Raw genomic sequence first — 13,390 nt, forward strand, 5'->3', positions numbered from 1 at the left:
ACCAGAAACCCCCAACACACACTCAAAGGGAACGAGAGCCACCGGTAGGTGACTCTCACGATTGTCATAGACTATGACCTGGTGGAATGTACTGGGGATGACCTGCTCTGCTGACACCAGGTGACCCCTAACAGTAGTCATGCTGGCTCCAGGGTCATGAAGACCCACTGCCTATACTTGGAATCATTGGCAGACTTTTTGCACCATTTCCTCATCTCCCAGGGACACTAGGGTTACATCTATCTGTTCCCCCAAACTATCTGGGACTACCTCCTCCCTGAGCACTACACTAGCCAACCCAAGTGTCTGCCTTCCAGTGGGGGGGCTGTGCCCGTATGGGAAACTTAGTGTCACCCTTGTAGTGACCAAACGTAGTGCACTCCTAAGCATTTGGGTACAAACTTCCCTTTCTTTTTATCAAAGAACCCTGGCCTCTTTTCAGAATCAAGTTTGGACTGGTTACCACCAGCCCCCTGGGAATTGTTTTGGGGGCCTTTTGAGAACTCCTTATTTTTAAGTTTGTCTCACCCCTCTTTTGTCTGGTGGAAACCCTGACCACCTTTGTGGGTGTCCTCCCAGATACCTTTTTGGATATTCTGGTGCTATCCCAGAGGTCTGCTTCCTCAGCAAGCTTTCTTGGATCAGTCAGCTTACTGTCAACTAGGTGCTGGTGCAACTCTGTAAAGCAAACACTGAGGACCTGCTCTCTCAGGATCAGGTTATATAGCCCTGCGTAATCATTTACTTTTGCCCTGCACCCATCCATTCAGTGCCTTACTGGAAAAATCAAAATAGTCTACCTAAGTCTTTGTGGAGAGTTTGGTGCTGTCCCTGAACATCTGATGGTATTTTTCAGGGGTCAGCCCAATCTTGGCAAGTAAAGTGCTTTTCATGGGCGCATATGTGTTTTGATACGTTGGATCCAATGTAAGGAGTGTGTCTCTCCCCACAACTGCTACATACCCCCACAAGGCTGCCCCCCACTGCTATTCAGGAACGCCATGAGCCCTTAGTGCAACTTCATAAGCAGCCAATCACTTATCAATGTCATCTCCCAGCACATAACTTGGTACCATATTTTTGAGTATACGAACCATCACTGCTGGACTCAGACTGCCTAAAACTTGAGGTCCAGCTCCTTTAGACTCAGTTCATGAGCCAGAAGTAGTTTCTTTTCAGCCAAGGCCATTTCAGCTTTAGCTTGCTTGGCTTCTCTCTCAGCAGAAGCTCTCCTCTGTCTCTCTTTGAGCTATCCTTTCCTATGCCTCCATGTTTAACCTTGCCATTTGCAATTGGAATTCTCTCTCCTCCATCCTTTGCTCTGTGGTCAGGCCATGGATAGAGACACTGCTCCCTGGTTTGCCAGGGGGCACGATTCTAGGGGTAACATCCCCCACTGCTGGTGGCAAATACTGTGAAGGGCCATCCTATGGCTCCTCCACCTCAACATTCTCTTGTGAACGGGCTTTCGCCCAGGCCCTCAGCGCATTTTGGTACTCCTCCTTTCTCGAGACACCCCGGGTAGGTACTCCCATCCCTTTGCAGATCTCCTTTAGCTGGCTAATATTGTATGTCTGCAGCTTGGCTAGGTCAAACTCTCCAGCTCCTGTTTGAGACCCAGCCAGAGACATGTTGCATGAGGATTATGTTAAAATGTCAAGCAGAAAAACGAAATTGCAGAATAATGAGAATAAAAATCAAGTTGACCTTCTACTGTGGGTACGTAGTGTACACATAGCTATTGTATGTTACTGCACAAATACCAGTCCTATCCTCACCGCTTATCACCAATGTTACAAATTGGGTCTTTGGTTGGCAGTCAGGTTACTCCCTGTCCAAGCAAGGACCCTCAATCGTGTCAGGGTAAGTCACACACAATGCAAATTATCCTGTGCCCATCCTGTGGTAGCTTGGCACTGAGCAGTCAGGCTTAACTTAGAAGGAAATGTGTAAAGTATTTGTGCAATAAATCATGCAATAACACACTGAAAACTACACGGAAAGATACTACACAGGCTTAGAAAAATATAAGATATTTATCTGATTAATATAAGGTCAAAATGAGTAAGATTTTATGATCTCTATTTGAAAATATCACTTCGATATCAATAAGAATAGTCTTAAATTCTTAAAAGCAACAAATGTCTCTAGCAAGCACAAACTACCTGGTTTGCGTTAAAATTACACACACGGAGACCGCAGACAAGGAGATGAGTGGAAAGCGAAGGGTGTGCGTCGGATTTCAGGGTGCACACAAACGATGTGTCAATTCCTTTCCACGCAACAAAGGCTTTGCGTCGAATTCCAGCATGCAGGCTTCAATCCTCCTTGCAATGCGGGGTCTTTTGACGCCCAGGGACGATGCGGAGAAATCCTGGGCGCGCACTAGTTGCATCGATCCAGCTGGTGATGCGTCGGAGTTTCTGTTGCATGGCAGACGCTGCGTAGATACTTCTTGCAGGAAGTCAGGATGCGTCATTCCGGTTCGCCGATGCGTTGAACCGGTGGGCTGTGCGTCAAAGTTCCGGTTGCCACTCTGGCGCTGCATCAATCTCCACTCGGGGAGCTGGGCTGCATCGTTCCAGGTTGGTAATTCTGTGATTCTTTCACTGCGAAGCAGGCTATGCATTGATTCCAGCAGGCTATGTGTCGATTTGTGCCGCACAAGGAATTCCTTTGCAGAGATGCAGGCTTTTTGGCTCTGAGACTTCAGGAATAGGAAGCAAGCTCAAACCTAGCCCTTGGAGAGCACTTCTCAGCAGAGCCAGAGGCCAGTAAAGATGCAGTCCTTCTCGGAAAAGCAGTCCAGGTGAGTCCTTTGGGCAGTCAGGCAGTTCCTCTTGGCAGGTTGCAGGTTCTGGGGCACAGTGTCTGTCCCAAAGAGTATCTTGAAGTGTCCCGAAGTGTCTAAATTGGTAGGAGATCCAGTTTATATACCCAAAAGTGCCTTTGAAGTGGGGGAGACTTCAAAGAGTGGGTTTGAAGTGCACCAGGTCCCCTTTCAGTACAACCCTGTCTGCCAGGGTCCCAGTAGGGGGTTTGCAGTCCATTGTGTGAGGGCAGCCCACTATCCTTTGAAATGTTGGTGCCAGGCCCTCGACCTTCCAGCCGAGGAAGACCCATTCAGTATGCAGATGTGTGCAGGTGTGACTGAGCATCCTGTGTTTGTGGTTGTCTGGGTAAAATGCACAAGGGAGCTGTCAACCAGCCCAGCCCAGACATGGATTGTAAGGCACAGAAGGACTTAAGTGAGGGGAAATGCTCACTTTCTAAAAGCGGCATTTCTAAAATAGTAAAATAAAATCCAACACTACCAGTAAGCAGGATTTTGTATTACCGTATGACCAGTCTACCCCTTTCTGATCAGAATATGAGGAATATGAGGGTAGTATCCCTAATGTTAGCCTATGAAAGGAGCAGGCCTCACAGCAGTGGAAAATGAATTTAGGAGTTTTCCACTACCAGGCCATATAAAACACACAGATAAGAGTTGTGCCTTTTACCTACACAGCACCCTGCCCTTTGGGTTACCTAGGGCCTACCTTGGGGTGACATATGTAGAAAAAGGGGTGTTTAAGGCTTGGCAAGTACTTGTAAATGCCAAGTCGAAGTGGCAGTGAAACTGCATAACCAGGCATTCCAACGGCAGGCCTGAGACACAGTTAAGGGGCTACTTATGCGGGTGTCACAGTCAGAGCTGCAGGCCAACTAGTAGTATTTAATTTACAGGCCCTATGGGATATGCAGTGCCCTTTACTAGGGACTTACAAGTAAGTCCTAAACCCAGCAAAAAGTGTCAAAAAATGGAGGGAGGCAGGCAAAAAAGTTGGGGGGTGACCACCTTAAAGCTTTCAGGTCTAACAATCATGCCTGCCAGCAGTCTGTTTAGCACGTTGTTTGCTTGATGTTACAGTAGCAGACAGAGAGGTGTATACTCCAGATGTGTTATTAGCTTATTGAGCTCCACCTCCTTCTGGGGGGGATCAGGGGCTGTTCAAATCATTAATTAGCAGTCAAGACCAATTGTCACACGGCCAAATTTCTATAAATGTAATTGTGCATGAACTGCTTGCAGTGTGCAGTACACATTTGCCTGAAGAAGAATGAAGCTTGAACTACACTTCAACATACACAACTGCATTGGCAGTTCAAGTATATGTACAACTACTACATTTGAGACGTGCAATAGGCACTCCTATTTAAATTGTGTAGCATCAAAGGCCATTCCTGAGTCAATTTAATCAACTCCTGAGACTACATGGTGGGCAGGAAAATGGGAACCTGATTTTACACTTTGCTGGTATAAGATCACATGCAACTTTTCACCTTTAGTTACGTAATATTGGTGTGTATAATTTATGACCACAGTTATCAGTCACTTTTTGGGGTATGTTAAGTCAGTACAAATATGTCTTTATTTCGCAACCTAGGTAAAGACCTATGTAAAAATGAAAGAACTAAGCACATATTTATAGGAAAATGACAGAGCGTGCCACTGTGTTGTCCCCTTCCCTGCTGTTAAATTTACCTGCCAATGCAGGCATCCTTGCACCATCGTGCAAGGATGTCTGTGTTGAGGGGTGTTATTGTTTATGTGCGGGAAGGTGTCCCTTCCTGCACATTAACAATCACTAATGGTGATTTGGCACTTCTGTGTGTGCTGCAGAATGCAGCAAACACAGAAGTGCCAAAGCGTCATTTTGAAATGATTGTTTATGTGCAGAAAGGGACACCTAACAATAATTTCTGTTATTTCGCTCTTTCTACGGGGCTGCAGAATCCTGCATGCATAGAAAAAGCAAATAATTTGGAGGAATAAGAGTATTCCTAATCGGTGCACCTTGCTAACGCCATCCCTGGGGTGGTGTTAAATTTTGCAGCTGCCTCAGGTTTACGAAATCTCGTAAATCTGAGGCAAAGTCAAAATGCAATGGGTGTTGCTGAGGCACGCCAACAGCAACTTCACGCCCCACTGATGCAGAAAAGTGCGTCAGAGAGGCCCATATTTACAAGGAGGTGTAACACCACAAAAAGTGGCGTTACACCTCTTTGTAGATATGGAGCAGAGATTAGCACCACTGGAGCGTTACGTAAATATGCCCATCACTGTGATAGATTCTGTGAAAAAGCTACTAACATATTGCAGTCTTTCTAGTAAAAGAATGTATTTCTATTTGCAGTACATGATCATATGAATGTCAGACTCAAGGAAAATAATTACTTATTTTCACCATCACAGCATACATGCAAGAAAGGCGCAGACACGTGCTTAAAGGGCTTTATTTCTAAAAGAGGAAAACATTTATACATATCTGAATCTGAATAGTTTAATTTGTAATAAAGTAAAGCAAACCACATCAGAAAAAACTGTAGAAACAAATTAATTTCCTAGAAGTATAATAACACCTCACAATGATGTTAATCAAGTTAATTAATGTTGCTAAGTGCTACAGAGATTACTATTTTAATGTCTGCTATCAATTTAAAAATCAATTGGAAACACATAGCAAAGATGGCGTATCAAAATGATGCCTTTTGTGGGTCAAGAGGTATCTGCCACAGCTGTTCCAGCGTGAAAGATTTACAATATATGTTTATGACTTTATATGGTTTCTACATTTTTACAAACATGGTAGGCAATAAGGCAATCGATAAACATGTAAACAAAAAACGTGAACTTTGATTTATTTTTAAATTTAACCATTATACTAGCATCCGATACTGGAAAACTAATAACTGTCTGGAAAAAAGTACCTTTTTACGACATGTAAAACAGCAGTAAACTACATTAAAACAAATTGTAAATCAAATCCTTTGTTGTAGTAGTGGCAAGACAATATCATAACGGATCCACTGAAAAGAAGGCAGCAAATGAATACATTGATCATTTTCTACAGTAAAATACGACCACTTTCATCTGAGATATATTTACTTATTATTGCAATATTCAAGACCTAGCCATATATAAAAATATGTATATATATATTTACATCTCTATCGATACATATATTTACACAAACACACACACACACACATATATACATACACATATATATATATATACACACACACACACACACACACATACATATATACAGAACAGGTTTTCTTTATTGGAAATATGAAGAAAACAGTGGTACATGGATGTTGTGATAATACCAAGAAGTTTTATTCAGTAATCATCATTTCGGCTAACTACGCCTTTCTCAGATCAAAGTGCTCCACCAACAAAACTAAGATAGAAAATTTAGAGAAACCAGTTAACACAGACTGTGAAAAGGAAGATAATCTTCCAAAGAAGAGAACCTGTTCTGCCCACTTATAACCGGTCAGTCACCCGTTTCTGTGCACTAGCGCCACTGGCGGTCAAATGGCCTTGGTTGACGGGATTGAAGAAAACATGTATATGTACCTAACAAATTATTCATTACTTGTTTCCATGTTTCGGGACGAATTGAAAAGAACTCCTAATCTCCAGGTATAAAGAGCGATCAATGGAAATTCATCAGAAAGACAAACAGTGGCTTTATCAAGTGTTTTCAAAAAAGTCCTTATTTCTTCCTGGTATGACTCATCATCCGAAAGTTCCTTTTCTTCTGCTCTGTGTTGAAATAGCTGTTCCAAAACCCAATATATTGAGCACATATTTTCGTAATGAATGAAGTCATAGCTGGCTTCTGTCTAAAAAAACATGAACAACAACATGTAAGCATAGTATACATACAAGGCGGGACACATTTAAAAACGGGAAATAACTCGTTTTTGTAACTAAGCATAAAAATATTTTCTAAAGTTGTTTAAACATGATCATATAATCAGAGGAAATTATACATATGATGGGAGAACATATGTAGTATGCAGCTGCTGAATGCAGATTTTTCTAGCTATTTAGTGAAGGAATGTCTTGATTTTTATGAAAGACACAAGGAGAGTATGTTGCATTAAGTTTCTTGCAAAAGTCAAAAACAACCTAGATAGAAGAAATACTACAGTTCTTATGAGACCTGCAAGATGTAACCAATTTAAATTCAGCTGCAGAAGATCAACCACAATGAGTTAATTTCAATAATACGGTTTCCTGCAACTAACAAGCTTCTTTTGTTAGTAGAGCAGATCAATAGTGAAACGGAGAACAATGAACAGCAATGAGCAACACAACACAGGCAACTACAAGAAAAAATATAAAGTTCCTGAGAAAGTTCAGAGAACTGAAATGGCGGATAGGTAGAGCCCGAAAGTTACTTTAAATTTTGCCATAGAGCAACAAGAACATGAGCTGACAATCAAAATAGTAAAGAACAAAGACCTTCTTGACCCTCCATCAGGACATGTTTTCTTAAGAACTGGTGGAAGCTGGTGTACTAGAAACTGAAACATAGTAGGAGGGTACAGTTAATTTCGAAATATTAATGTGGAATAATACTTGCTTCAGTGACTTTAATGAAATCAAGTCACTAAATGGTTGGGAAAAATACACTTTATGTCAAGGCTGAAGGCTCCTTTTATACTTGCTCAAACTATATTAATAACAGTTGTAGCAGTATGTGAAACCAGTTTTCAATTAAAGGTATGAAATGTAGAATAATCTGACTAATTTGCTGACCTGAGATTGTCCTCCACATTTGTACCAACCCAAAAAGTTTTGAGGCCTCAAAAGAAGAGTTGTCATTACTCTCAAGGCTCATAACCTATATCATCCAATAGGTCAAAGTTGGAGAAGAAGTACTATTACGGAGTTTTTATAAAACTCAGCAGCAGATGCCCTTCTCGGAGTTTTCAGGTTTTTCTTCAGAAAGTTTAAGCCATGCATTACTTTTGTTTGTCTGGGAAAAACTGAAAATGTACAGTCTTCAAAATAATTCTACTTCTTCTAGAAATGTGAAAAGCATATGGAGAGCATTGTCTTATTGAACATTCTTGAGATCTGTCAATAGAAAGGCCAGTACAGGACAGTAAAAATATAAACATTGTTACTTCAGCCAATAACATATTTGATAATAAAAAATTATTGTCAGAACAAGCAATAAACAAATTCACTACTATGTTAATGTTGCACAACTTGTTGTACTTTGGAATGGAGTATTACAGAAAAGGAATCCCCCTAAACAGAAAAGTTAGTAGAGAATGTTTGTCCCTAGATTTTCTACCAACTAGAACAGTTGCGGTGAGACAGGTGAATGATAGGTGTTAACTGTTCTATTAGTCTTTCCTTGACTGACTAGTGACACTAGAGTTGCATCTGCTAAAAGTGATTGGTGTATCTCTCCAAGCCTTAGGTGCCTTGGAAAAAATACCTGAAGCACAAGACTGGCAGATACGTCTGTGTTGCAAAGTCATCTTTTTGCCCCCATTTTCATTGCTGACTGGTACTGATGGCATGTGACTCTGACTGTGCCCTGGACACTGCTAGCCAAGTCCAAGTCAGTGCCATGTTAAAACACACACATGTAGCAGAGTACACTAGGTATTAGGGTACTCTTACAATTTGCCTGACGGACCCTGTAAGTCCCTAGCAGCTAAATGGGCAAGGGGGTACCATCTACATATAAGTCCTTAGTATATAGTAGGGTATGATAATTAGACACCCAACACCATTTGTAATTGTATGTATGCACTGCTGTGGGATTTCTGTCATTTTAAAGGCAGACCTGTCCTGCAGCCTGTCTTTAAAAGTCAAATTCTTACCATTTGCATGACATCCCCTAAAGGTCCTTAGCAGATAAAAGCGCAAGGGGCTGCCAACTACCAATAAGGCCCAGGTAGAAAATAGGGCTTGGAAGTCAGAAGCCCAGCAGATCTGATGCCCTTTGCATTTGGGCACTGCTGGAGGTTTTCTGTCATTTTTAAATGCAGCCTGACTACGGAGACTGCACTTAAATGGAAATGGTGTCCCAATTTGTCTTTGGTGCTATGGGCATTTAAAAAGTGATAATGTACATTATTTGTACATACTAGGTGCCCCCCAGGTCTCCCCTACATGCCCCAGGGGTGGGGGGGGTTATGAAACTATAAGCAGGGCCCTTATAAAAGGTGTTTTATAAATCTGGTGAGGGAAAACTATTAATTTAATTTTTCCCTCATTGTAGATACTGGACTCTGTAGGCTAACATTTTAATATTGTATTTGATTTTTAGTAGTGTTAGGAAAGGCATAGAAATGTAGTTCCAGGACTTAAAAGATTTGCTTTGATAAATCCAGCTATTTGCCATTGGTGAATTTATCATAACGTCTACCGAAAAAAAGTTATGAGTCTTTTCTTTCTATAAGCCAAAATCTAGCCTTCTGGAGGTCCCCCCTGATTCATCAGTGCTAACAGGATTAGCAAGACTTCTTTGATTAGGTGATAAGTGGCTGTCCGGGGAGAGGCTATCTCCTGAAGGGAGCACTGCAGCTGCACAGGAATGCCAGAAGAGGAGGAGGGGTAATAAATCATCCAGCCTCAAAGGACAGCAGGACAAGCAGGGTATGCCAGGCCATCTACCCCACATCATGTGTCCCTCAGCCAGATACCAGGCTTAAGGAAGGAATTTCCAGATGTTAGGAGGAGGAAAGATATGGAAGTGAGTTACACTGGAAGTTGGTTTAGTTAGCTCTGACTGCCATGCTGACATTTCAGCCATCATGGATGTTGGAAAAATGGTGCTTTCTGGGACAGAAATAAGCCACACTTTGGAGGAAGTGGTCATGCACATGGGTGTCACCCTGTATTCTATTGGTCAGGGGTGCCCCCCTTCTTGATGCCCATGAGCTGTGAATAAGTATGTGAGAGGTGCATAGCCTCTCAGTTCTGCTGCCTGAAACTACAAGAATAAGAAGGGCTGAACTGTGCCCGCTGCACAATCTGGTACTACAGCCCTGGGGACTGTGCCTTGCTTGAAGAAGGACTCAGCAGTGGACTCCCTGCTGCTACAGGTTAACAGAGCTTTACTTGTATCATCTACAGCAAGAGCTCCCAGGCTGGAGGGTATTGAGTGAACTTTCAAGGATTTGTCCAGCTGCACTGTGGGAATTGTGGTCCCAACCTTCCAAGGACCATCCGGGAAATTCCAGACCCTTGGAGTTGTGTTTTAAATCTGCAAAGATTACTTCTGGCAACATCTATTCAAGTTTGGAGAACTTTTGTTAAAAAGCTCCAGGAGGTGACCGACTCGACTGGGGAAGTCAAGCCGGCAAACCCTCCCGGCGACACGGCCTGGATTTCAAGTTCATCCCGCTGAAAAGCTCCAGAGGTTCGACTTCCAGGATTTGACCGGGAACTCCCTGAAAGTCAAGCTGGCGAACCCTTACCTAATCCGGCGCTGGTACTTGGAAGTAAAAGCTCCAGGAAAGTTTCTAAGTGTGGAGGTAAAAGTTTGACCAAGGCCTCAAGCTTACTGTATCCAACGAGGGCTCCATGGCAGTGGGCCTCAAACAGACTTTGTCCCGGTCTCCCGCGACTAGATGTCCCAATTTGGTGCTTTGTGTTTCTAAGCACTAGAAAGTGTTTATTCTTTAAAAAAACATATCTTCTGTTTCCTACATTGGATTTTTGTCGTTTGGGTGTCTATTTACTCATAAAATCAAACCTATTCTTAAAAATTGGTGGAGAGTTTTACTGCATTTTGTGTCTTACTTATTTACTGTATTGGCGGTTTTGTCTGCTTTACACTTTACACTTGTCTCCTAAGTTAGGCCTGCCTGCTAGGCTCCAGCTACCAAGGAATGAGGAAGGGGCTAATTTACTGAGACCTTTACTGACCATGTATTGTTTTAGTGGCCTTATTGCCATATGTAGGTGCATGCTTACCACCACAAATAACCCACTTTCCAACAGTATGCACCATTTAACAAATTGCCTGAAGTTTTCTAGGTTAGCCCAAAACTTTCCAGGCTGTACTTTAATGTAGCCTTATAGTGTAAAGTAGCGTGCTATACCAGGCATTAAAAGGCTATTCCAGAGTTAAAGGCCGGAGGTGAGGGCTTTTAACAAGGAAGCTGGCCTATAAGACTATTAAAACATTTTACAGCATGAGTGCGGAACGTCTTAATGAAAAAAAACAAAGGCTGGCCATAGACTAAGGAGAGCCAGGAAGACCCACAAGCTGAGCAGAATTCCTCTCTCCCTCCTTCTGAGGCTCCAGTGACACTGGAGGAGGGGGGAGGTGGAGGCTCCTATGTGCTGTGCAGCACAGGCTATGCCTTTTGATTTTCCCTGTCCAGTTCATATAGTTTGGAGATAGTTTGGAGATTCGGGGTAAGAGAGAAACAGAGGATGTATAATAGGATATTGTAAATTTGACAGCAGCCAGCCTATAATAGGTTTTATAGGCAGCAGCTGCTACATTGTCTTAAATGGAGATCTCAACATTCCAATGTTTTAATTATCTATTAATTGAGCATATGAATTGCCCACAGATTTGACCTAATATGTTCATTCATTTTTGGTGGTTCCTGTTCTCAAACACAGATAGGCCTCTGAGTGACAGATGATTATAGATCTTTGAAATGTTCTTCAAAGAGGGCGACTTTGCTTTCTTCAGTGAATGATGAATGTAGACATTTTTCCTTAATATGTGCCCATCAAACTTCATGGCTATAAAAAGCCAAGGAGTCCTCCAAAGACATATTGTTTATTTCTATATATCTTGAAAAAGGGAAACTGTATTATTTATATAAGTAAATCTATGACAAAATGGCTGTTAAATTCAAAGAGCAATTGGCTGGAAGACTAGAGCAGTTACTAAATCACAAGGAAAAGACAGCTTTTTTTTAAGACAACCAAAGGTATCTCGGGCCCCCATGAACATCCATCAAGCTACAGGACTCTATCCCCCAACACTCTTTGTGCCAGGAGGTGCATCTGCTTCACATCTCTGAAGGGAGTGAGGCCAACCTCACCGGAGTTCATTTCGCTCTCTGCAGTCCTGCAGCATGGGACGAGTGCAGGCCGTGATCTGGGCCTGTCCTGCACCCATCAGCAACTGAGAGGCCTACTGTTATAGACAATCCTGTGGAACTCATGAAAGACCACAGCAATTACCACGGCGGGTGACACCATTGCCACCATTACCTTTTTTCTGGTTTGTGCAGCAGATGTTCTTACAAAGGAGATAGAATTGACGGGAAGATGTCTTTCTATGGATGAGGCTAGGGTCAGCTTGCCAGCACTTGCGTCTTATGACGCTCAACATCAGAGCATGGTTCTGGGTGCTCCAGGGCAGTGTCCCCCCCCCCCCCACTACTACGGAGGAATTGTGCATGGTGTTGGGTGATGACTCTAGTCTCACCTTCACTGAACCATTGGTCCAAAAGAAAATAGAAGGTTCCCTGCGCAAGAAGCTCACCCTATTGACTAAGGGGGTTAAGGTGCCCATAGACTAGGTGGAGACTGCTTGTTCTGACTCAGACCGGGCTATCATAGATGAAATGTGTGCCAGGGTGGACTATGATGCGATTACATCTAAAACCATGATTGCATTGCCTTCATGGTTTATAGTTAAAAAAAGGTCTGAAATGTTTAATCATCATACGGATACCTCTATTCAAGGTTTGCCATCAAATTGTATTGCCTCTGCAGCTAGTGTAAAGAGAGAGGAAACAATCAGCTGCAGCCAACTACTCTCCTTCAGGGAGGAGGGGTTTGCCATCTCATCAGTCTCCAATAGCAGGCATATATCACCAGTTCAAATGCAAACTTACAAAGTCCCTACTGTCATTACTAAACATCCCACCCGAATTGGGTGTGAGTTTACTGTGGTTGAGGGAGGTGGTAGGGGCCTACAGTAGCACTCTCATGGCAAAGGTCAGAACAAAAGAACCCACTCACAAAGGCCTAGCAGTGGGTGAAAGTCCACACGGGTTCTGAATCTACCACCGGCATCTTGTCCATATGTTGTGGCGCTGGCAAACCTACCTTGTTTACTCAGAATGAGTCAACTGTCCAGCTGATACTAAAAGTTTCTCACTGGTTAAAGAAGTCCCTGGGTTCTGCCTATCTGCTTTTACCCCACATTCTGATGGCAAGAAGGGTTGACTGGGTGTGCACCTCGCAGAAATCTTTACCTGGAGACTGCATGGTCATAAAGTTTTAAAAACCCAGCCATCGCTCTAAATATCCTTAGCTGTCTAGAACACCTTCCCCTTGGTTCTGCCCAGACAGTGGTTCTCCCCCTAGGTTACTTTCACAAACCTTATGACTTGGCTAAAGTATGGTTTAATTTGATCTTAGAATCACAGGCTGGACATATTGCGGTGAAACAAATGGAGTCGGCTCCAGGGAAAATGTCTAGCAATAGATTTTCCCCCTTGGAGGGACTGGAGGGCTGTGACTGACTGGCTGACCCGTAGATACTGCAACCGTACTACGAATGGCGGGCTCACATCCAATGGCATCCTTAAAGTGAATGCGCAC

General features: G+C 42.8%; 1 protein-coding gene across 1 annotated transcript in view; it reads right to left on the reverse strand.

Moving 5' to 3' along the window:
- Positions 1-5,477: 5,477 nt before the first annotated feature.
- The window catches only part of MEI4 (meiotic double-stranded break formation protein 4), a 344,734-nt gene continuing 336,821 nt past the window's right edge, over positions 5,478-13,390 (reverse strand). Inside the window, exon 9 of the mRNA XM_069236621.1 lies at positions 5,478-6,681. Within this exon, the coding sequence (XP_069092722.1) occupies positions 6,421-6,681 (261 nt within the window). The 3' untranslated portion in view covers positions 5,478-6,420. The remainder of the gene's footprint in view (positions 6,682-13,390) is intronic.

Source organism: Pleurodeles waltl, chromosome 5, assembly GCF_031143425.1.
Source record: "Pleurodeles waltl isolate 20211129_DDA chromosome 5, aPleWal1.hap1.20221129, whole genome shotgun sequence".
In the NCBI taxonomy this organism is placed as follows: Eukaryota; Metazoa; Chordata; class Amphibia; order Caudata; family Salamandridae; genus Pleurodeles; species Pleurodeles waltl.